This window comes from Xenopus laevis, chromosome 4L (assembly GCF_017654675.1).
Source record: "Xenopus laevis strain J_2021 chromosome 4L, Xenopus_laevis_v10.1, whole genome shotgun sequence".
Lineage (NCBI taxonomy): Eukaryota > Metazoa > Chordata > Amphibia > Anura > Pipidae > Xenopus > Xenopus laevis.
The window spans coordinates 9920565-9944010 of record NC_054377.1 but is presented as its reverse complement, the minus strand read 5'-3'; the positions used below and the strand labels follow the sequence as shown (position 1 = coordinate 9944010).

Sequence of the window (23446 nt, the reverse complement as noted above, 5' to 3'; positions counted from 1 at the left end):
ATAACTTTGTTCTGTTGCCCACAGGCGAGACCAGCCCCTCCAATGAGCACGTGTGTCTGAGTGATGAGGGAAACCCACCTGCAGTCACGCAAGACCGAGGCACCTCCACAGATACCCCCTGTCGGCGTCACACCTCTACCCAAAGCACCACAGACTCTTCCAACCGTTCCTCCAGCAGATGCCACCTGGATTCCCACCGAGACCGTATCCGTTATCAGACTGATGTGAGGCTGGAGCCCACAGAGGAGATTTTCCTGACTCCTGTGCAAAGGAGCTCGGACCCTCCAGAGTCTGAAAGACCCTTTGTCTCACAAGCTGGACCCTGTCGCATGTCGGTCAGCTCGGACGCAGACATTAATGTTCGCACAACCAATGGGGGGCGTCAGCAGCTGTCCATTAGCGAGGAGGAAACAGAGGATGGGGTGGGATACCTTGGGTGCCCAGGCAGGGGAACAGGTCCTCAGGACCTTCAAAGGGCTTCAGTAAGTTCAGACACCAGTGGCCTATCTTATGACTCTGTGAAATACACCTTGGTGGTAGACGAGAATGTACAGTTGCAGTTGGTCAGCCTGAGGCAGTGCTACGGAGGCTACAGCGACGACAGCGACAGTGGCACAGTGTATGACAACTGTGTCTCCTCACCCTATGAGTCTGCCATTGGGGAGGAGTATGAAGAGGAGGAAGATGAGGATAACGTTGGAGGTGCAGGGCGGGAAGATGACCGGGTTAGAAGGTCCATGTGCCTTTCAGAATCTTCAACTCCAGACGGTGACATCTCCTATTCCAAAAAGTTCCTCAATGTCTTCATGAATGGGCGTACGCGGTGCACCGGTAAGTTTTTCATGGAGATGTCTGTTGTCCACGTGGTCCAAGGATTGTGATATGGTATGAGGTTTAGGCAGGTCTCCTTATGTGACTGTACTGTGAAAGACTATGTGTATAAGTTTTTCCATTGGTCTCTCTCAGGCGCAGAGTCCTTTGGCTTATTTTCGTGCCTGATAAACGGTGAAGAGCGGGAGCAGACACATCGAGCCGTATTCAGGTGACATACCCAACCATCTGTATTTCTCTAGTCGTCTTCATTCTCATGATCTTCTGACTTGCTTTCCTCCTTGGCTAATACTAACCCCTATCTATTGGTTTAGTCACCTCCCTGTCTCTGAACTTTAGATCCTTCCATTCCTTAACTGTACCCCTCACTGTACTCCCATTCTCCGTTTAGGTTCATGCCCCGTCACCCTGATGAGCTGGAGCTGAAGGTCGAAGACCCCCTGTTGGTGGAGATTCAGGCAGAAGACTACTGGTATGAGGCATATAACATGCGCACTGGGGAGCGTGGGATCTTTCCTGCTTATTACGCTGTACAGGTGACCAAGGAGCCGGATCCCATTGCAGGTAATAAAGTGTACTGAGCATTCCAGTTCTTCATTCAAACCCAGGGGAAGTTCTACCAGAGATCCAGGTGGGCACAGGCTCTGCCTAGGGCAATTTCATAAACTCCTTCCTTATTTCCTTAGTAATGTCTATAGTCATGACAGTACTGTCCAATCAGGTTCTCTGGTAGACCCTAGGAGGACTAGTCTAACACCTCACCCCCTTGTGCACAGAGTACTCCATTTGTGCTTGTGAAATGAATGCAGTTGTCTTACAGTATGTCCTACATATCCCTTGAATCCAGAATTAGCACAGTTCTGGTTTATTCTGGAGTGCTGGACCCTTCCCTGGGGTGCTAAATCCATAAAAACCTATTCAAACTGAAGAGAAGTCTTGGCATCTTTACTGTAACCATGACAATTCTGATGATGTCTTTTTGTCCCCATCAGAAAGCAGAGCTCCTAATTGGGTGGATCAATTCTGGTTGAAGTTCCTGGGTTCTGTGCAGGTTCCGTATCACAAAGGGACTGATGTTCTCTGCTCTGCTATGCAAAAGGTTAGTTGTCTCCTTCCTACCCTAGAGCAGGTGTGTCCTTCGGGCAACTGTTTCACCTATGTTACTCAGGATTGCTGGGGGTTGATGTTCAGTAACTGCTGGAGGACCACATGAACTTCCCTAGATCTGTACATGGGGAATTGGACTTCTACTGGACTAATAGCTTGAAGGCATCAGTTGAGCATTGACTGGCATATAGGGTCATGGGATTCCAGGAAATCCATGTATCTTTGTCTTAACTACTGACAGTATATAAGAGTTGAGCAGTGACTTGGGACAGACTTTCAGTGAGTCAGCTGATGAATGACATCACTCAGTACATATCTAAACTGATGACATCATTATGTATCATCTACAAGGATATGTTTAGATAATATATTCTGCAGGGTTTTACCATTCTTTGACCTTTTGGCTTTCAGATCGCAGTATCCCGCCGCCTCACGGTGCTGTCCAACCCCCCGTCCAACTGTATCCTAGAGATAAGCATGCGAGGAGTGAAAATTGCAGTGCAGGGAGAAGACCCCCTGGATCACAGCCAGGTACAATACCCCAAATTAATTTGTCGTCCAAGTAGCCTCTTGGGTTCCTCGACAGTTTCCATATTTAAGATAATATCCAATAATGTAGGGTCTACACTAGAGTTATAATGGCACCCGATAAATGAAAATGATAATGTAACAAATCTTAAACAACAGCACCACCTGCTGGTCATTTTTGCCGACTGCCCAATGACATTTCTCTGGTCAGTTCTAAGCAGAGCTTACTGAAAGAATGTGATTAAAGAAGATTTGCAAAGAATTCTGTGCTCTGTACCATGCATGAATATAACATTGATGAAGGGAGCCATACTGGTGCCCATAGCCATGCCCCTTCCATGAATTTAGCATTGATGAAGGGGGCCATAGTGGTGCCCATATCCATGCCCCATCCTTGTTGGACCATGCATAAATATAGCATTGATAAAGGTGGCCTTAGTAGTCCCCATAGCCGTGCCCCTTCAACGTGTTGAGAAAGTACACGTTATTGTACTTCAGTACTATATGAAATGAGCTAAAGAAGAAAGAATGCACCTCCATAGAGGGAACCCTACAGGTACTGCATGGGCTTTTCTCTTTGTCATGTGATATATATATATATATATATATACACACAACTCCCTTAGTTTTCCTTCTTATTTCCTCCTACAGGTGAACACATGCAGTCACTTCTTCCAGCTAAAGAATATTTCCTTCTGTGGCTATCACCCCAAGAATAGCAAGTGAGTGCAAGCTCCTCTCCCTCCCCAAAGGGACTATGCTGCGGGATGACTCCATGTGGTTTCTTTGTAGTGGGGAAACATACCCCCTTTCCCAGATATATGTGTTCTTATGACTCCAATGTCTTCTCTTGCGCAGATATTTTGGTTTTATCACTAAACACCCTTCGGATCATCGCTTCGCTTGCCATGTTTTCGTCTCAGAGGAATCTACTAAGCCCTTGGCAGAGTCTGTCGGGTAAGGAACGGCATGGCATGGCTATACACTCCTGCAAGATGCCCCTTTTGTCGTTCTTTAAGCAGCCATTCCAGTAGGAGTGGCATAAAGGGGCCAGAAACCACCAAACACCCCTAACAGCTCAGATCTTTTCTTGCAAGCCCATTGGGTGAAGACCTAATTTATGTATTCTAGCCTGGCTGTTCCCTATATATTCCCTACATACAGTAACTCCCTATATATATGGGCACTAGGATTCAATGGTCTTAGATCATTTTAGGGGTGCACTGATACACTTGACTTGAAGCTCTACCTACAGTGCCTTTCTTTTTACCCTACAGAAGAGCCTTCCAGCAGTTCTACAAAGAGTTTGTGGAGTATACGTGTCCCACAGAAGACATCTATCTGGAATAACCATTCCGTGTACCAAGGAAAGCTGTTGTGTGCATGGACATACTGCTCATGTGTGAGTGGCCGAGGGCAGGACGATGCCAGGCTGGTTGGAAGGAGGGTGAGAGGAGGGATAGGCCTCCGCTCCTCCTGTCTGAGCCTCCACCGTCGGACAGTTGATCCAAGGCGAGTGCGGATTGTGCCCACCTATAACTTCTGCCAAGAACTCTCATTTCACCAGCCTTCTCTGCCCCATAACCCCACTCCCCATTCCTGTGCCGAGCATGGGGACACCAGGAGAGGACTGCATTCCAATCCCCCATGAACCTCCCTTTTTAAGGCTCCACCTGGGCAGCACAGGGAGGAGGGAAAGGCAGTGGGAAGCAGAATTTACAGGAGTATTAATAATGCAAGAGTGTGAGTGTGAGTGCAAGCAGGACACTATACAGGTGAGTGAACGCTCAAGGTTTGGGTGCTGGGAGTGTGCACTGTTCCCAAGTGAGTGTGAATGTACTGAAAGGTGTGTTACACACAGAGACACATACACTTGTAACGTCTGGGACGGCTTCTGCAGTTGCATAGGGAGTCCATGCAGGTAGCACAGGGGCGTATGATAGAGAAGTGACTGGGAGCCTGCTGGGGCCCTTCCAGATAGAGGAGCCGTGTACGAGGGCCACATGAGCACAGAGATTTATTGTATATTTATACCCAGAAAAAACGAGGTTGTCTCAGGAGTTACAGAGTGTATTTTTTTTTGTTTCTGTTCTGGGTGGCCATTGGTGCTAAGTTTCTCAGTGTACGCTCCTACGTGACCCCCCCACCCCCTTGTGAGCTCATTTAAAGATGCTGAAATGGTATTTAATGCAGAGGGTTGGGGCAAAGGGGCAGCTTTGAGGCTTCTCAATAAAACTGACTGAGAATGATTTTTTTTTGTTGTGATTGAATGTGGATAAACAGCAAATATTGGCACAAAGAATGTGATGTCACGCAGTGATGTCACTGCGTCAGCTGTGCTGTTTATTTAGTGAGCAGTTGCATGGGCACCCCAGCACTTAAAGAAACAGTTTCATACAATATCATTATAATATAGATCTGTAGCGTCAGGGTCATCTCGCTTGCTTTTGCCAGATTCTTCCAGCGGGGAGGGATTCTGATTGGTCGCATGGCTATTCCTTGTAGGATGATGGGGCAACATGCCATACGCTGCAAAGAAAACATGTGATTGGCTGTAAAATAGAGAGTAACTGCATCATCAGTAAGATAACCATAGGTCCTACAGCAAGATTTGCCCTGGGCTCCCCATCAGCCTCAGCCTCAATAAAGTGTATAGGAAGATCTATGCCTATAATGAAGATAAAGCCTCAGCTAAGGGCCTGTTACAGTATTTAACTGTCCAGCCAAAACCCTTCAGCTATTCCTGCTGAACACTGAAGTTGCAGGTTGGCCACGTTGGTATGGCCACCATCTTGGCCTGTGGCATCACCTTGTTACACTCTATAAGCAACGCTCTACTCCTCCTAATTACGGCTGCTGTCTGTGTGGCCCTGTGTGTACCCCATCTAAAGGCTCTGATTGGCTTGTTTATCCCCCCAACACAGAGAATGAATTTGGGGAAGGTACTGGCAATGCCGGTTATTCACTCCCTATGGGTGATACAATAATCAGGTATAGTATGGAGTCAACAGGATATTTACCATCTAGACGACCAAAATGATCCACTTTCCGCTCCAGCTGATTATTCATATGGGGAATGAACCTGATGAAGGCAAACAACAGGAGAGAGGTGAGAATTTGGCACAACAACACCTGGTGCACTATGTATACGAGTGAATGGAGAGGGCCAATACCTGGTGCGAATGGGAGCGTAGAACCCCAAGCCCAGCAGAACCAGCAGGCACAGAATAATGGCAGCAATCTTATTCCTAGCCATGGAAGATAATAAGACTCTTGGAAATAGTCGGAGCTCTGAAATATGGCTGGAAAGTGAGGTAGGTACTTAACCAGTAACAAGAAGAGCTTCACAACTGTCTAAAGAGGCTGAACCAATTGGTGCAGTGGGGAGGGGGAGGGGAGCAGTTGAAGGTATAAAATAATCACAATGGGCTATTCCACATGTGACCAGGGGCGATCCTGGCCCCTCCGCTGCCTGAGGCAGCAGCAATTGCTGCTGCCCCCCCCCTCCCCTGGAAATTTGCTCTTAAAGTACCAGGAGCAGCATTTTTGCTGCCCCTGGTACCTAGTGGGGCGCTGCTGCCTGAGGCGACAGCCTCAACTCGCCTCATTGGCGAAGCACCCCTGCATGTGACAAATGAATTACTTTAAAGGGGAAGGAAACCTAGTCGGCGCAAACCCCCCACCCCCTCCCGTTTGTTGCCCACCCTCCCTCCTCCCCCTGGCCTACCCGTCCCGTTGGGCAAATGCCCCTAACTTGTTACTTACCCTTCTGCGCAGGTCCAGTCCAGGGAGTTCACAGACGACATCTTCTTCCACACGATCTTCTTCCTGCTTTGAACAGCGCATGCGCAGTAGGATCATTTCGCCGGTACGATCTACTGCGCATGCGCGTGACTTTTGGCGCATGCGCAGTAGATCCGTACCGGCGAAATGATCCTACTGCACATGCGCCAAAACGCTGTTCAAAGCAGGAAGAAGATCGCGTGGAAGAAGATGTCGTCGGTGAACTCCCTGGACTGGACCTGCGCAGAAGGGTAAGTAACAAGTTAGGGGCATTTGCCCAACGGGACGGGTAGGCCAGGGGGGAGGAGGGAGGGTGGGCAACAAATGGGAGGGGGGGTGGGGGGTTTGCGCCGACAAGGTTTCCTTCCCCTTTAAATATGCAATTAGTTAAAAATGTCAGTCCTTTAGGTTATTCCTTGCCGATCACCTCACAGTCTCTCAGCTGTAGAAAAAAACGAATGTGTATACTTCCAGGGAAATATATACAAAGGGATCAGCGCCTGTGGCAACAGAAATTGGGAACCAACATAGCGTAATACGTTCACTCAAAATGAGGGGTATCACCAAGTGCTTTAAGCTGACTTATTTTGGAAGTGCTCCCCTTTCTCTAATATGCATCTGGTTAGAGAGAACCCACACTATAGGGGTGCAAACAAAGAATGAAGATTGATCGCCAGTGTGGCAGTTGGTTACGTGTTTCAAATCTGGAACACCTCCACCGTTTAGAAAAAATGGCTACTTACAAACCACTCTCGTGGTCAAGCGTGTCTATTAAATTCTCCTGTGCGATCCTAGTTTGACCTCGCACCCTCTATGGACTCCAGAGCGAGGATAAAAGCCAGATATAGCATAATACCGTTTTATTTAAAATGACTTCTTAAAAACATCAATAAATACACTCACATTTCTTTCCCTTAGTATGATCGCATTCAGTCCAATTTCTGTAGTTGCAAAGTCCCAGAGGATAGTGGTTACCGGCCGGATTCGTGGTGCTTGTACTGGACCGATGTGCGTTCTCCTTTACCTTGTGCAGCCAATCCCCGTGCGCAGACAGAGCAGACACCTGCGCTCATCCTCTGCTTATACAACAGCAACACGCCACGTTCCTCCTCGCTCTGGAGTCCATAGAGGGTGCGAGGTCAAACTAGGATCGCACAGGAGGATTTAATAGACACGCTTGACCACGAGAGTGGTTTGTAAGTAGCCATCTTTTCTAAACGGTGGAGGTGTTCCAGATTTGAAACACGTAACTGTCACGATGAGCGCTCGGCGCTCCCTACCTTACTCCCGGCGCGGCGGCAGATCCAAGATGGCGGCGCCCAGGACTACACGTGGGCGCAAGGACGCCGGAGCGGTGACGTCACGCGATGTGGCGCCAAATTCAAACTTTAAAAGGACGCCGGAGACCCGGGTTCGATGCCCGAGTATAGCTCAATATTATATTGTGTTCCTGGGTTGCCCTACTTGCCTGTTATACCTGTTATTGATCATCTGCCTGTTTCCTGACCTTGAACCTTGCTGCCTGCCATCTTGAACCCTTGCCTGGACTTGACCTCTCTATTGGATTTCCCTTGAATTGTACTTTGCCTGGACTCACTGGAAAAGGACTTCCTCCTTGATCCTTACTACACCCCCCTGTGGGTGCCGCAGGCCCCCGCTGACAGTAACCAACTGCCACACTGGAGATCAATCTTCATTCTTTGTTTGCAGAGCAATTGAAAAGTTGCTTAGAATTGTCATTCTATAACATACTAAATGTTAACATAAAAGTGAACCACCTCCTTTAAGGGCAGAGACACGCGGTCAGATTTGGGGAGATTAGTCGTCCGGCAACAAATCTCTTCTTCGGGCGACTCATCTCCTTGAACTGCCTTCCCACCGGCTAGAATGTTGCCAGCGGGATGGCACTCAGAGGGCTTCGTTTTCCGAAGTCGCCTCACGAGGAAACTTGTGGCGACTTCGGAAAAAAAGAATTGCTCTGATTACCATCCCGCCGGCAATTTTCATTCTAGCCGGCGGGAAGGCAGTTCGGGGAGATTAGTCGCCCGAAGAAGAGATTTGTTGCCGGGTGACTAATCTTCCAGAATCTGACCGTTTGTCTCTGCCATAAAGAATATAACTGTGAGTGTTTTCTCATTGTACCCCTGCTCTCTTCCCATAAATGCAGCCGCCAGAGGATTGTGGGAAAGCTCAACGGGTGCAATAAATACACCTTAGGGCCAGCCCTGGTACTGACACCCGGGAAGATGTTTTATTTATCCGGTGCAAATTCATGCTCATTGGCCTTCGCCTTTCTCCCCAAATAAACCAGACTGGTCGACAATAGAATCAGTTTATTGGTTTGTGTAACACAGTTATAGAATTGACAGCCTGGGGAAAACGCTGCCATGTGGCTACACACGAGACTTGGCTAAAAACTAGGCACATATGAAGGAAAAGGTATCCCAGGCCTGGAACCTTTAGCAACCAATCAGATTTAGCTTTTACTGATCTAGTGAAACCATGTTGGGGGGTCACCAATAGTTATCTGTGTAGCTTAGCACATATGGGCCCAATGTTGTAGTGTTACAGTGTATATTGTTGCTCCATAAAGCAGTCGCGCCGCTGTGTTGCATCCAGTGTGTATTAAACTGACACTTGCGCATTTCATTGGATCAAATAATTATTAATCCACGGAGGTTCCCGTCACTTTGAGGTGGGTCAGAGAGGCACGCTGGGTGGGTGGTGGGAATTCTGTGCTTCTGTCAGTCATGTGACCGAATGGATCCACTTCAGCCGAAATAGTGCCGTGAACTAGATCTGTCCGTTGTCCATACAGACGGACTGCTTTCAGCCCCAGTTATAGAAATAGATCTTCTGCCAGACAGGTAGGTAGTCCATGAGTGGGCCTGAAAGGGTGACACAAAGAAGAGATTTTGCATTTGATCACAGCAAGGGGGAGAAGGAAAGCTACAGAGGCGTTTTATTGGCAATAGACGCAAGCTATAACACTATATTTATTCTGTAGAATGTTTTACCATACCTGAGTAGGATAGCAGCTGCCATATTAGCTTGGTGTGACATCACGTCCTGCCTGAGGCTCTCCCTGCTCACTCATAGCTCTGGGCTCAGATTACAGCAGTGAGGGGGAGAGAGGAGCAAACTGAGCATGCTCAAGCCCTAGCCCTGGAGGTTTAAGCTGAAAACAGGAAGTCTGATACAGAAGCCCATGAGTACACAATAGAAGGAAAGAAATGTGCTGTTTCTTTTGACAGAGGACTCAGAGCAGCATTACTTTGAGGGTTTACTGGTATATTTATATAGACCTTTCTGATAAAGCTTACTTAATTTTAGCCTTTCCTGCTAAGTGTACCCTCAGCCCCTCCCACCACTGTGCCCAGGAACCTCTACGCAGTGTTGTTATATTAAAGGGGTAGTTCACTTTTAAGGTCGCCGGGGATGACTAATCTCCCCGAATCTGAGCGTGTGCCCTGACCCTAAGAGAGATCCAGCTTGTAACCACCCGGCTGTGTTGAACTTCAACTCTCACATCTCATCTCCATTCTGCACTTGCCTTTAAATAGGGATTCCTATTTCTTAACACAGGAGCAACCTTGTATGTTTCAGACTTAAACAAGTGGCTGCTGCAGACATGCTGAGAGCTGTAGTTTAACAATAGGGATGCTCTGTATAAATATAGTTTGACAGATGCTGCTACTGGTGTGTGTGTGTATATAGATAGATATATAGATCGATGGGGTCCCAGGAAATACCTGCAATAATGTAGGAGAGTATGCAGACGGCACTCTCCATCTGTGTGGCCCCTGTGGGATTGATGATGACGTATTCCTTGTATTTCTGCCTCAGATCCTGCAGTTTGTCCCAGTACCGACCTGCCATTCTCCTGCTACTGCTGCTCTTCTTCCTGGTTTCAGCAGCACAGCAAGCTCCACCCCCACAACCATAGCTACAGGCTCCACCCACCAGCCATCACAGCAACTTAACTCCACATGTGCTGCATTAAAGGTCCAGGAACAGCAGCTCTCCAGTCTGCAATTTCAGCCATCTGGTTGCTAGGGTCAAAATTCCCCTAGCAACCATGCACTAATATGAATAAGAGACTGGAATATGAATAGGAGAGGCCTGAATAGAAAGAGGAGTAATAAAAAGTAGCAATAACAATACATTTGTAGCCTTACAGAGCATTTGTTTTTTAATGGGGTCTGTGACCCCATTTGAAAGCGGGAAAGAGTCAGAAGAAGAAGGCAAATAATTCAAAAACTAGAAAAAATAAAAGCCAATTGAAAAGTTGCTTAGAATTAGTCATTCTATAACCTACTAAAAGATAACTTAAAGGAGACATATAAGATAAATGTAAAAAAAAACAAAACCTAATTTTGTAGGCAATTATAAGTAATATATGGTGTTGCTTTTACATGGTGCTAAAAATTAATATTATCTTTAAAAATCGCCCCTTTATTGGAGCTCCCTATAGATGTTCTCTGGTCCCTGTCTGTGTTTCAAAGGAGAGGTGGGCGTGTCCTAACGGTCCCTGCCAGAAGCACAGTAGGAGGGGGACAGCCAATCACAGCCCTGCAGTCACACAAGCACAGACAGGCTTCAGTTCCCTATCAGGTCCTGCTAGCTGCTGATTGGTTCCTGTCCTACAGTGCAATGAGCTGAGAATTCAGGGAGCAGGAAGTGGAAGAAAAGGGAGGGATTAGTAGGGTTTCTGCAGAAATATTCAATAAATCAGCCTGAAACACTACTTTTTTAAGCAGAATTCTTCTATATCTAAATGAGTATAATGCACTGGTACGATCTTATTTTTTACACCGTATGTCTTCTTTAAAGGTGTGGTTTACTTTTAATTTAACATTTAGTGTGTTGTAGAATGGCCAGTTCTCAGCAACTTTTCAATTGCTCTTCATTATTTATTCTTTATAGTTTTTCCATTATTTGCCTTCTTCTTCTGACTCTTTGCAGCGTTCAAATGGGGGGTCACTGACCCCATCTAAAAAACAAATGCTCTTTAAGGCTACAAATGTATTGTCATTGCTACTTTTTATTATTTATCTTTCTATTCAGGCCTCTCCTATTCATATTCCAGTCTCTTATGCAAATCAGTGCGTGGTTGTTAGGGGAATTTGGACCCAAGCAACTGAATTGCTGAAATTACAAACTGGAGAGCTGCTGAATAAAAAGCTAAAGAACTCAAAATCCACAAATAATAAAAACACAATAGCAAATTGTCTCAGGATAACCCTCTCTACATTATACTGAAAGTTAATGTAAAGGTGAAGAACTCCTTTCAGGCTGAACCAAGGTTATAATATCCCGCCACAAGAGGGCGCTGCGCTCCTCTCACTCATCCACTTCCTTTCCCTGCACAGACGGCTTCGCTAGGGAGCTACCAGGGTTGTGAAGGAAGCACAGTCGATTGTCGATATCATCGAGGAGAGTGTGCGATTTAACCAGTGTTATGGTGGAATCAGTGTTCCAGGCAGGGGGATACGGGAGTCGATTCTCCTTGCGGCTGGAGTTAACATGTGGGGCTGCCCGGTGCCTCTGATGCGGAGCTAGAGGTAAGATATTCCCGTTCTTTATATAGGGGCTCATCATTGGGAAGCAAGAAGCTGCTACCTGTGGATTATCTACTTGTATTGTGCAACTGCAACTCTCTGTATCCCCACTTTGGTCTCTTGTCGCTCAGTCATTTCCCTGCCCTGGGAGGCAGAAGAATAAAGGGCAGAGGGGATACTGAGCCATATGATGGGCCATTTGGGGACACCAGGGATATTCTGTTACTAGTGCCGGAGGGGTTCATTGGAACTGAAGGTTGGTGCCAGTAGGGGGCAGAGTAGAGCCTGTGATTAGTGTGTGATTATTGTGTGATCAGTGCTTGATTAGTGCCTGATTAGTGTGTGATTATTGCTTGATTTGTGCCTGATTGGTGCTTGATTAGTGCGTGATTGCTTAATTAATGCTTGATTATTGCTTGATTAGTGCGTGATTAGTGCTTTATTAGTGCTTTATTAGTGCCTGATTGGTACCTGATTGCTTAATCAGGGCATGATTGGTGCGTGATGAAAGCTTGATTAGTGTGTGATTATTGCTTGATTAGTGCGTGATTGGTGCGTGATGAAAGCTTGATTAGTGTGTGAGTATTGCTTGATTTGTGCCTGATTGGTGCTTGATTAGTACGTGATTGCTTAATTAGTGCTTGATTATTGCTTGATTATTGCTTGATTAGTGCGTAATTAGTGCTTTATTAGTGCCTGATTTGTACCTGATTGGTGTGTGATTGCTTAATCAGTGCGTGATTGGTGCGTGATGAAAGCTTGATTGGTGCGTGATTATTGCGTGATTGGTGCATGATCGGTGCTTGATGAAAGCTTGATTAGTGTGTGATTATTGCTTGATTGGTGCCTGATTGGTGCTCTGCTTAATTAGTGCGTGATTAGTGCGTGAATAGTGCGTGATTAGTGCATGAGTAGTGTGTGGTTAGAGCTTGATTAGTTAGTGATTATTGCTTGATTATTGATTAGTGCGTAATTGGTGCGTGATTGGTTGGGTCAGTTGGTATGGGGGTTCAGTGTCAGTTGGTATGGGGGTTCAGTGTCAGTTGGTATGGGGGTTCAGTGTCAGTTGGTATGGGGGTTCAGTGTCAGTTTGGTATGGGGGTTCAGTGTCAGTTGGTATGGGGGTTCAGTGTCAGTTGGTATGGGGGTTCAGTGTCAGTTGGTATGGGGGTTCAGTGTCAGTTGGTATGGGGGTTCTGCTGGTGGATAATGGTTGGTCTACATGGCCGAAGGGATAGTTCAGAGCAAGATAAATGCCCCGGGGTAGAGTTGTGGGCAAATTAGGCCTTGGCAGGCTGAAAGGGTAACAGCTGTGATTAGAGTAGTGACACGGGGTTGGTTTTATTCCTGCTCTCCAGCACATAGCCCAGGAATGGCTTGGCCAAGAGCTGACATTTTGCCAGATAATGTTGTGAGAGTGCTGTGTTATTTGCAGACACTCTGCGGTTTGTGTGACTGCTCTGCACTGTCTGCACCTGCCCCCGTGGGAAGTCTGGGCCCTGAGTGATGCTCCGCTGTGGTTTCCACAAACTGTTTCCTCCATACGTCTCCTTAAAATAACACCGCTCTGATTCCATCTTGGGCAGCAGCAGCCTCCTGCCTCTCCGTTATCTGCTGCTTAAAATAACCTCCCAACTCTTAACCATTCGCTCCTCCTGGGCTCGGCAGCACAGCACCTACTGGTGTCTCTAGTCTGTTCTGGGAGTATAAGAGTTAATTGCTTAGTGGCTGGGGTCCTGCTGCTGATTGTTGTTGTCCATGCTCCCAGCATTCTTGGCCAGCCAGACCTCACACATGTCTGTGTTGCACGGAATTGTATGTGAATTAAGATATTTTACTGTCTATATGTATTTCCTTTCGTTTACAGAGGCCCAGCATGTCAAGCTCCTTGCAGGTTGATAAATTCAAGCAATATGGCAGCTCCCACGTACCTGTAAATACAAAAAAGGAATGATTTTTTTGTTCAAAATAAACTGCAATTGCAATACCAGCCTATCAGTTTCTTATGTTTAGTGTAAATATGGTTATCACAGTGGGTTTGTACTTTGCCTTTTGGTTGCCGGGAGCAGATAAATCTGTATTGGAACAGGAGGCCGGGGCTGTTACCTTTGTACTCACTTAAAAGCCTTTAATTCACACTTTGTTTTTATGCCTCGTGATTAGAAAGGTGATTGTGGGCTTGTGCCCCTTGGTCCAGTGAGACCTTTGATACTGTGGCTGCCAGTTGTTATATACATGGAATATTATCTTGGCCTTAAAGGAGAATCAAACCCTAAACATAAATATGGTTAAAATGCCATATTTTATATAGTGAACTTATTGCACGAGGCTAAAGTTTGAGCTTGTCAATAGCAGCAATGATCCAGGACTTCAAACTTGTCACAGGGGGTCACCATCTTGGAAAGTGTCTGTGACACTCACATGCTCAGTGGGCTCTGATTGGCTGTTGAGAAGCTAAGCTTAGGGCTCGTCACTAATTATCCAGCAGAAAATGAGCTTCCCTGGCTGTAATATAAGCTGATGCTACAGGTTTGCTGATTATTAAATTCTGATGCTAATTGCACTGGTTTCTGTGCTGCCATGTAGTAATTATGTGTATTAATTACTAATCAGCCTTATATTGTGACATTTCTATTCTATGTGTACTGTATATTGTGAGTGGGTCCCTAAGCTCAGTAAGTGACAGCAGCACAGAGCATGTGCAGTGAATCAGCAGAAAAGAAGATGGGGAGCTACTGGGGCATCTTTAGAGACACAGATCTTTACTGCTAAAGGGCTGTGGTTGCCTTGGGCTGGTACAGAAGCACAAAACATAATGTACAACATTTCTAGCTACTGGCTTTAGTTCTCCTTTAATCTAGTCATTTGCTGGAAATCACTGGCTTTCATTAGTTAAAGGGATACTGTCATCAGAAAACACTTTTTTTCAAAACACATCAGTTAATAGTGCTACTCCAGCAGAATGCTGCACTGAAATCCATTTCTCAAAAGAGCAAACAGATTTTTTTATATTCAATTTTGAAATCTGACATGGGGCTAGACATTTTGTAAATTTCCCAGCTGCCCCTGGTCATGTGACTTGTGCCTGCACTTTAGGAGAGAAATGCTTTCTGGCAGGCTGCTGTTTTTCCTTCTCAATGTAACTGAATGTGTCTCAGTGGGACATGGGTTTTTACTATTAAGTGCTGTTCTTATATCTACCAGGCAGCTGTTATCTTGTGTTAGGGAGCTGCTATCTGGTTACCTTCCCATTGTTCTTTTGTTTGGCTGCTGGGGGGGAAAGGGAGGGGGTGATATCACTCCAACTTGCAGTACAGCAGTAAAGAGTGACTGAAGTTTATCAGAGCACAAGTCACATGACTTGGGGCAGCTGGGAAATTGACAATATGTCTAGCCCCATGTCAGATTTCAAAATTGAATATAAAAAAATCTGTTTGCTCTTTTGAGAAATGGATTTCAGTGAAGAATTCTGCTGGAGCAGCACTATTAACTTATTAATTTTGGGAAAAACATTTTTTCCCATGACAGTATCCCTTTAAGGCATTCCGCTCAAGCCCCAATGCACTGCTGCCCCTAGTGTCTGCCATTACTCATAAACACCCATGTGAATGTCTACTCACCCTATAACACCTTCTGTGCCTTTTGCTATTGGGCTGCTCTCTTTCCCATGGTCAAGCAAAAGAAAACCGCCCTTGGGGTGTGTTGCCAGTGCTTGGACTGGGCAACAATTTTGTAAGTGTATTGGTACCTCCATGAAGCTTATCATCGCCACTGAGCTGCTGTCGGCACCCACACATAAAGCCGACATGCTGCACTCCCTGCAGACATTGGGGGCGCTTCACAACACTCTGTGGCTTATGGCTGTGCAGTTTCAGAGGCCGTGCAAAAATAATTGCTCAAAAATTACATTTTATTTGTGTGTGAGATGAAAGGTTTGGGGATTTCACGACCCCATATTGGGAGACAGCTGATCAATTTGTGACCTCAGGCACATGCTGATTGGGTTTATTTAGAATTGCGTGTCCTTTCCCCTTTACTCTATGTAAATACTTAGGGAACTCGTTAGGGCATTGTTAAACATTTTCACAATGGCGGTGGGGGCAGCTCCCCTTTGTTTTCCTGGCAAATTGTTTTTTTTAGTTGATGGTCAATTCGTACAATGGTTCCGAGAAAATCGTGGTCTCACGTGGAGGATCGGATCTTTTAAAAATCTCAACATCTGTGGCCAACATAAGACTACGGTGTCCCTCTTGGGGACATTTCTCTTCTGAATTGAATAGGCTGCATACACCCAGTCATCACATACATCCATTGAGGCAATCACCATGGTGTCTCTGTATACAGAACACAACCTCATTGGCTTTTTTTAGGGAACAAAGACCCAACTTGGCTTTATGGGCATTCCCCTTATTGTTGCAATTTCTGCTTCTAGTGTCAAAGGGGTTGTTTGCCTTCAAATTAAATGTTAGTGTGATGTAAAGAATAATGTTCTGAGACAATTTGTAAATGGTTTTCATTTTTTATGTTTGGGTTTATTTAGCTTTTTATTCAGCAGCTCTTCAGTTTGCAATTTTAGCAGTCAGGTTGCTAGGGTCTAGTTTACTTTAGCAACCATGCACTGATTGGAATAAGAGACTGAAATATGAATAGGAGAGGCCTGAATAAAAAGATGAGGAATAAAAAGTAGCAATAAATTCTAAATTTGTAGCCTTACAGAGCATTTGCTTTTAGATGGGGTCAGTGACCCCATTTGAAAGCTGGAGAGAGTCAGAAGAGGTTTAAAAATGTAAAAAAGAAAGACCAATTGAAAAGTTTCCTAGAATTAGCCATTCTATAACAAACTAAAAGTTTACTTAAATGAGAAACAAACCCCTTATTAAAAAAAACTCTACCCAACAAAGACCCTCCTCCCCCCAGCCTAGCTGCTACCCAGGCAAATGCCCCTAATGTTTTACTTACAGCTCGGTGCAGATTCAGGGATCGGAGTTCACGGCAGCCATCATGAGGCATAGAAAATTCATGTAGTACAAGTAGGGGACCTGTTATCCACAATGCTCAGGACCTGGGGTTTTCTGTATAACAGATCTTTCTGTAATTTGGATCTTCATACCTTAAGTCTACTAGAAAGTCATGTAAACATTAAATAAACCCAATAGGCTGGTTTTGCTTCCAATAAGGATTAATTATATCCTAGTTGAGATCAAGTACAAGCTACTGTTTTTTATTATTGCAGGGAAAAAAAGAAATAATTGTTAAATATTTTAATTATTTGATTATAATGGAGTCTACGGGAGACAGCCTTTTTCTGGATAATGGGTTTCCGGATAATGGATCTTGTACCTGTAACATGTTTGTGCTTTATAATCCAGAATTAGGTTCAGGATTCGGCCAGGATTCGGCCTTTTTCATGATGTCACACTTTTGACATGATCAGCTCTGGTCAGTTACACAAAGAGACAACCAATAGCAGCTACTGGCTCCTCCCAGAACTAGGGATGCACTGAATCCAGGATTCCGTTCGGGATTCAGCCAGGATTCCAAATTAGGATTCAGATTCAGTTCGATATTCGGCCGAATCTTTACTGAAGGATTCGGGGGGTCGGCCGAATTCAAAATAGTGGATTTAATGCATCCCTAGTGCTTTATATTATTCCCGCTGGAGTATCTGTGCCCATATAATGATCTCCCCTTATGTCTCGCATGGCAATGGAGCGTGAATACCTTTTCAAACATGGCCGTCCTTTGAGCAAGTCCCTAACCAGAAGCGTTTGCTCTTATGTAACTCTAGTACTGGAGACGAGTCCAGGGCCCCAAATTTCTGAGGTAGAAAGTTGTGTGCACTTGCACTGTGCCCATGTTCTACCTCTATATTAAGAGGCGGATATTCACTAAAGAATAAGTGCCAATGCCATTTTTTGTTCTTCCTCACAGGAGGAAATGGAGGCAGTGTAATACATAGTAGGGGCCACACAGGACAATGCAGGCTGATGCCTCCTCAGTTGTTATGAGGTACATAGCAATCCCAGCAATGCACCTGCCCCATAAATCTGCCAGGGGATGATGGGACATGTAACAGCTGCTGAGCCTCATTAGGGTTATGGGCAAATGTTTGTCAGCCATCTTTGTTCTCTTACTCTTCTTCCCAGAATCCTTTGGTGCTGCACAAATGTTTGCTTTGTGGCCCTTGTCCAAATAGCAAGGAGAGTGTGTATAACGGGGATATGTCTGCACATGTAAACGTCACATTCCTTCTGCTGAGCTTTTGTTAATGGAGCCGTTTGTTCATCTCACTCGCTGTTTTCTTTTCTACTTACACAGTCTCACCTTCTGCCAGGCTTGATTCAGAGCCTTGGGGTTGTGCTAGTGATGAGATATGGGCCATGTTCCCTGTCAGGCTCGCTGGTGATTCTCCAGTTCTTCAGGCTGGGCAGCCCTTATTGGCACCATTTTGTCCTACTGAACCTGCCAATAACACAGTAGAAACCAGTGATGTACCTAGAGGTGATTGGGGCTAATTTCCCGCATTAAAGAGCAGAACACTAAGCTTTGGAGCCAGTTACTTGACCAGGTTTCAAACCTTCTATTTATCTATTTTGGCAGAATAGGCTTTCCTGTAGGTTACCATCCAGACCCAGAACACTATGCAGGTGTAGGATCAATTCTCTGGAAACCTGTTATCCAGAAAGTTCAGAATTACAGGAATCTCCCATAGACTCTGTTTTAATCAAATAATTTAGATTTAGTTTTTAATGATATCCTTTTTCTGTTTAATAATAAAACAGTAGCTTGTACTTGATCCAAAGGAAGATATAATTAATTCTTAATGGAAGCAAAACAGTCCAATTGGGTTAAATTAATGTCATTTTTTTTTTAGTAGACTTGAGGTATTGTGATCTAATCTAAAAGATCCCTTATCCAGAAAACCCCCAGGTTCCAAGCATTCTGGATAACCGGTCCCATACCTGTAGTAGAGAAAGTGTTTAGCCTTATGTGGCCTTTAGTCGGGGAAGACTGACCTGTCGGCCTTATGCCCTCCAAATATAGGGTTGCACTGAATCCACTATTTGGCCAAATCCCGAGTCCTTTGTGAAAGATTTGGCGGAATACTGAACGGAATCCTTATTTGCAAAAAAAAGTGGAAAAAAACTGTTTTTACTTTCTTGTTTTGTGACGAAAAGTCACGTGATAGTCCCTTCCCGACTAGGGTTGCCATCTGTCAGGTTTTAACCTGGACAGCTGGTATTTTGAAGGGCTGCCCGGGTCAAAACTTCATGCACGGTTTTCCAAATAAAAAAAACCGGGCAGGATTCCCCATGATTGATGCAGCGATTGCCCCTCTACGTCACGGCGCCGCTGATCGTCACTGCCCGCCCCCTTGATGTCACAGCCCTGCCCGGTCTCCACCGGGGGAAAATGTGGCAACCCTATTCCCTACACTAATTTACACATGTAAATTAGGATTCGGATTCGGTTCAACCGGGCAAAAGGATTCGTCCGAATCCAAATCCAGCTGAAAAACCAAATCCTTGATTTGGTGCATCCCTAATAATTAAACTACAACTTCCAGCATCCTACTGAAGTTGAAGGCTACAGTTCCATAGTCCAAAGTCTAGAGATTTCATGTATCTCTACATGAGCAGTGCTGCACCCATAGGGTGCCCAAGCCTCTATGTTTCTCTTTGTGTCTTCCAACCAGATGAGAGTCTTAGGGCAGAGACACGCATGGAGATTCGGGGAGATTAGTTGCCCGGCTACAAATTGCCTCTTCTTCTCCCCAAACTGCCTTACTACCAGCTAGAATCTAAATCGCCAGCAGGATGGCACTCGAAAGAGCTTAGTTTTCCGAAGTCACCCAAACTTGCCTGTTGATGAAACTTCGGGCGACTTCCTAAAACAAAGTGCTCCGAGGGCCATCCCGCTGGCAATTTAGATTCTAGCCGATGAAAAGGCAGTTCGGGGAGAAGAAGAGGCGACTAAATCTCGAATCTCCACTTGTGTCTCTGCCCTAAAGTGTAGAATTAAATTAAAAAGTAGACAAATAATAAAAAATCGAAAAAAACTCCCTCAAAATGAGGAAAGAATAATAAAGTTTCCCCTATATGAATGGCTTTGTTATGAAGGGGAAGTTGATTGTACACTTCATAATGAGAGCTGACAGGAAAGGCAAGTTTTGTTTTTAATTATTTTTTATTTTTTTAGTAATTACAGAAGATAAACTTTTTTGTGTGCCTTTTAATCTTTTTTTTTTTTTAATTTTTTTATACATGGTATGGAGCCAAACTGCAGATAAAGCAGTATTACCGCCCTGCCTGAATGTCCGAGTTTGTAGTGCAGGGGTTGGTGGGTGTGGAAAAGGTAATTTCCATGGAGGGAGGGGGTGCGGGGCCCCTGCAGGTGTGGGAGGGAGCTCTCAGTGCCTTTTCTCTTCTGTCTCTTTTTGTAATAGGAGAGTGAGTTTGGAGAGTGCTAACCCCTGCGCCATCGGAGAGGTGGGAAGTGATCAGTCTGATAGTAGATGGCGTCCGGAAACGATAGGAATAACAGTCAAAAGCTGGTATGGAACATCTCCCATCGTGAAGAGCAGATGTGTCCAAATAATGGAGATCTGAGAGACGTAATATGTGGAGATTGAGAAGCATGTCAACGGCATCCCTGAAGTCAGACGACAGTGATGAAAGTCTGCATCTTGGTAGCGTGAAGGGAACACTAGGTGAAGTCGTGTGTGTGAAGGCGTTGTTGAGATGACATTACCCAGCGAGGTTGAGTCTGAAAGGGCGATACTGCGACGTCCTCCGCAGGTGTACTAGGGCGCGTGTGAACTGACGGGGCGTATCGATCCGGTGTGTGTTTGTTGTTGGGTCGTGTGGGTGATTGCGTTGCGCAGACTGTAAAGAGCACAGGGACATTGTGATGTTGCGTGTTCTGTAGTTCCGTTGTTGGAGAGGGGAAGAATAGCGGCGTAGGAAGGCACCTGCAAGGCAGGGTTGACCTCGTCTTGTTGTGATTGAGGGTAGGTGTGTGGGGTCGGCATTTGGGGAGTGGTCGGATAGGCTGTATTTTGTGCAGTAGTGCGACGAATGGAGCCGATGGGCAGACTTCATGATCATGGTTGAGACCGTATTGATGCGGCGTAGATATCAAATAATAGAGAGATTTGGTGTTTGCGGGCGATGGAGGGAGAGTAATGGAAATGGAGAGGAAGGTTGGATTGTGGATGTTGGAAATGACGTGAGTGAGATTTCTTATTCGTTAGTGTTGGGAATGCTCATGTGGCTGATGAGAGTGAATGATGGCGATCGATGGGTGCGTGTTACATGTGGCTGGGGATTGTTGTTTAGTTGGTGGAGGATTACACGATAGGGAATGTGCGAACCATCTACGTGTCGAGCAATGGAAACAAGGGTGTGGAGAATGTCTGCTTGAATCACGATAGGTCGCTAGGGAGTGTGTCTAAGATGACTCGAGAATGTTATGAAAGAATAGCTGAGAGAAAGGCACTGACTATCAGTGATAGAGACAAGACTTCGTCTCAGATAGGATTTAGAATCGAGAGAGAGGAGGGAGTGTTGAATTTGTAAACATATAGAGCACGGTATGCGTCTCTGACAGATAGACAGAGCACCGAGCCAGACTATCGGTACTGGCTGCGACTGGATTAGTAGATCATGTCAACAGTGAGGAGACCGGGTCGCAGCGTAATGGGAGAGTTAGAACGGATCTGAAGAGCGAGGTGTCGTGGAGATAGGGAGAATATTAACAGAAGGTAGGACCGTTAAAATGAAATACGGTAAGCATGATGTGGGACAGTCCAGGTCCGGAGAATCACGCCGAGGGGCGGGGGATGTAGCTTCGTATCTGTTACGCTAGAGCAGAGGTATCGGACCAACGAGCATTCGGAGCATATCGTACCGACGGGGTATGAATTTGCGCATGAAGGAAGCCATGGTTAAATTTTAGCAGACCGCTCGATATATCACAATCGTTCTGGCGTAGCCAGAGGAGATAGAAAGATGACACGCAACCAAGGTAGGCTGGCGAGTCCCGAAATTGACTCAGGCCACGTTACGAAGAAAGAAAGATTTATAGAGTGGAAGCTGCAACCGAGTAAGTAACTCTATGAGGTCGTAAACGATAAGCAGTTGGTGCTGGTGTTGTATAGGATGTACATCGGGATGGGAGATTGCGTTGAGGGGTGTAGTTGATTAGGGAAGAGTTGGAGGTGCGGGAGGCGCAGGTCTTTGCCTGGGGCGGGCGGTTATTGTAAAGCGTTGCGGGCGGGCGTTTGTCGGCATCAGTCGTTGTGCAGAGGTGTTCGAGAGCGGTGCAGTTCTTGCGCAAGTCTGATGTTTCCCTGTAATCAGGAGACTGCCAGAGTACAGCTGTGGCAACGGGTCCTGAAGATGTACCTGCAATCTGCTGGTCGTGGCCCTTTATAACTGCTCTGCCCGGGCACCGCTGGAAGGAAAGTTAGAGGCGCTGCCCTGCTGGTGGGCATGTGCTGGCCATTTTAAAAGGTAATTGCTTGGACATTTACATGAAGGATTTTAAGTGCTGTGTGGAAGGGGATTCCATAGACCAGAATGCCCAATACGAGATTGTTAGAGTCTGGTTATATGTTACCTTAATCGAGTGGACATAGCACGTAGGGTAGATTAGGGCTGGGGGGGCGATATATTTATAGGAGATGGAACAGCACCGAAGCACGAGGCTCCCATTGTGGATGTCAAGCCTGACACAATAGAAAACAACAGGAGACCATTCCATGCATTATATTTTTTGGTGTATAATAAACCTCGAACTGCTAGCTGGGTTCTGCAGGAACTGCCTGCTAACTGTTACATTTACCCAACTCAGTCTAAAGGAGGAAGTAGAAAAGGTTTGCCAGAAACGCCTGTTTAACATGTTACCTCACATCTTAACAAAGATTTGCACCGCTGTTTGTTGTGGTTTTGTGTGCTTCACGCAAAGTGTGTCCTTAGTGGAGAGTTGCGAAGAGCTGTGTGCAAACTGTCGGGTTGTCGGTCGATTATTTGCTGACATGCAACAACGCATGGTGATTGTAGGCTGCAAAACATACGAGGCGGTATTTATTATGCATATATGCCTTTTGTGTGTGGGAGCTGCCATGGTGCAAAGTTACATTTTATATTCAATACTGTTTAAAACTGACTTAAATTTGTCAGTATAATCTTATATATAATTAGGGGCTATGAAAAGACTTGGGTTTTAGAGAACTTGACCTTGAAACTTGCCTTTAATAAGTTAATGGGTTTCCCACAAGGCGACGGCTCTTCCGTTCTTCCGCCTCTTTCCTGATATTGAGTTTCTTTTTGTTCAAGTTTGTGACAATTAACACATTCGGTGCCAAAAAACTGTAGACCTCCAACACCTGGGGAACCAAATAATTGTGAAATTCATATATATGAACAGCTATGGTTCTGTCTAATCTCACATCCCAAGGGTACACATGGCAGTGCCAGAGGTTACTCTGTGCCCATTTCATTTAGTAAATACTCCATGTACTCTTAAAGCTGCGGCTCAAAACTGGAGCTCAACATCGCCCAGATGTCAAGAGAAACAGTTCATGTCTGGATTGTGGGTGTAAATCATTGAACATTGAATTTTGGTATGATTTT

The 23446-nt window shown here is 45.5% G+C and overlaps 2 protein-coding genes and 1 long non-coding RNA gene across 4 annotated transcripts in view; 2 read left to right on the top strand and 1 right to left on the bottom strand.

Annotated features, from left to right (window-relative positions):
- The window catches only part of LOC108713772 (C-Jun-amino-terminal kinase-interacting protein 1), a 29851-nt gene extending 25136 nt beyond the window's left edge, over positions 1–4715 (top strand). For both annotated transcript variants that reach the window (XM_041589814.1, XM_041589815.1), the window contains exons 5-12: positions 25–831; positions 967–1042; positions 1223–1395; positions 1824–1930; positions 2350–2469; positions 3118–3188; positions 3325–3423; positions 3744–4715. In XM_041589814.1, coding sequence (XP_041445748.1) covers positions 25–831; positions 967–1042; positions 1223–1395; positions 1824–1930; positions 2350–2469; positions 3118–3188; positions 3325–3423; positions 3744–3816 — 1526 coding nt within the window. In that variant the 3' untranslated portion in view covers positions 3817–4715. The remainder of the gene's footprint in view (positions 1–24; positions 832–966; positions 1043–1222; positions 1396–1823; positions 1931–2349; positions 2470–3117; positions 3189–3324; positions 3424–3743) is intronic.
- A 3852-nt stretch (positions 4716–8567) lies between these two features.
- Positions 8568–10304, bottom strand: LOC108713771. Its single transcript, XR_001935218.2, has 2 exons — positions 10002–10304; positions 8568–9137 (listed from the first exon to the last, which is right to left on the bottom strand). It is a non-coding gene; the product is annotated as an uncharacterized LOC108713771 (long non-coding RNA).
- Positions 10305–11676: 1372 nt separating this feature from the next.
- Positions 11677–23446, top strand: part of large2.L (LARGE xylosyl- and glucuronyltransferase 2 L homeolog) — a 30710-nt gene continuing 18940 nt past the window's right edge. Inside the window, 1 exon segment of the mRNA NM_001096408.1 lies at positions 11677–11813. The gene's annotated coding sequence lies outside the window, so the exon portion shown is untranslated.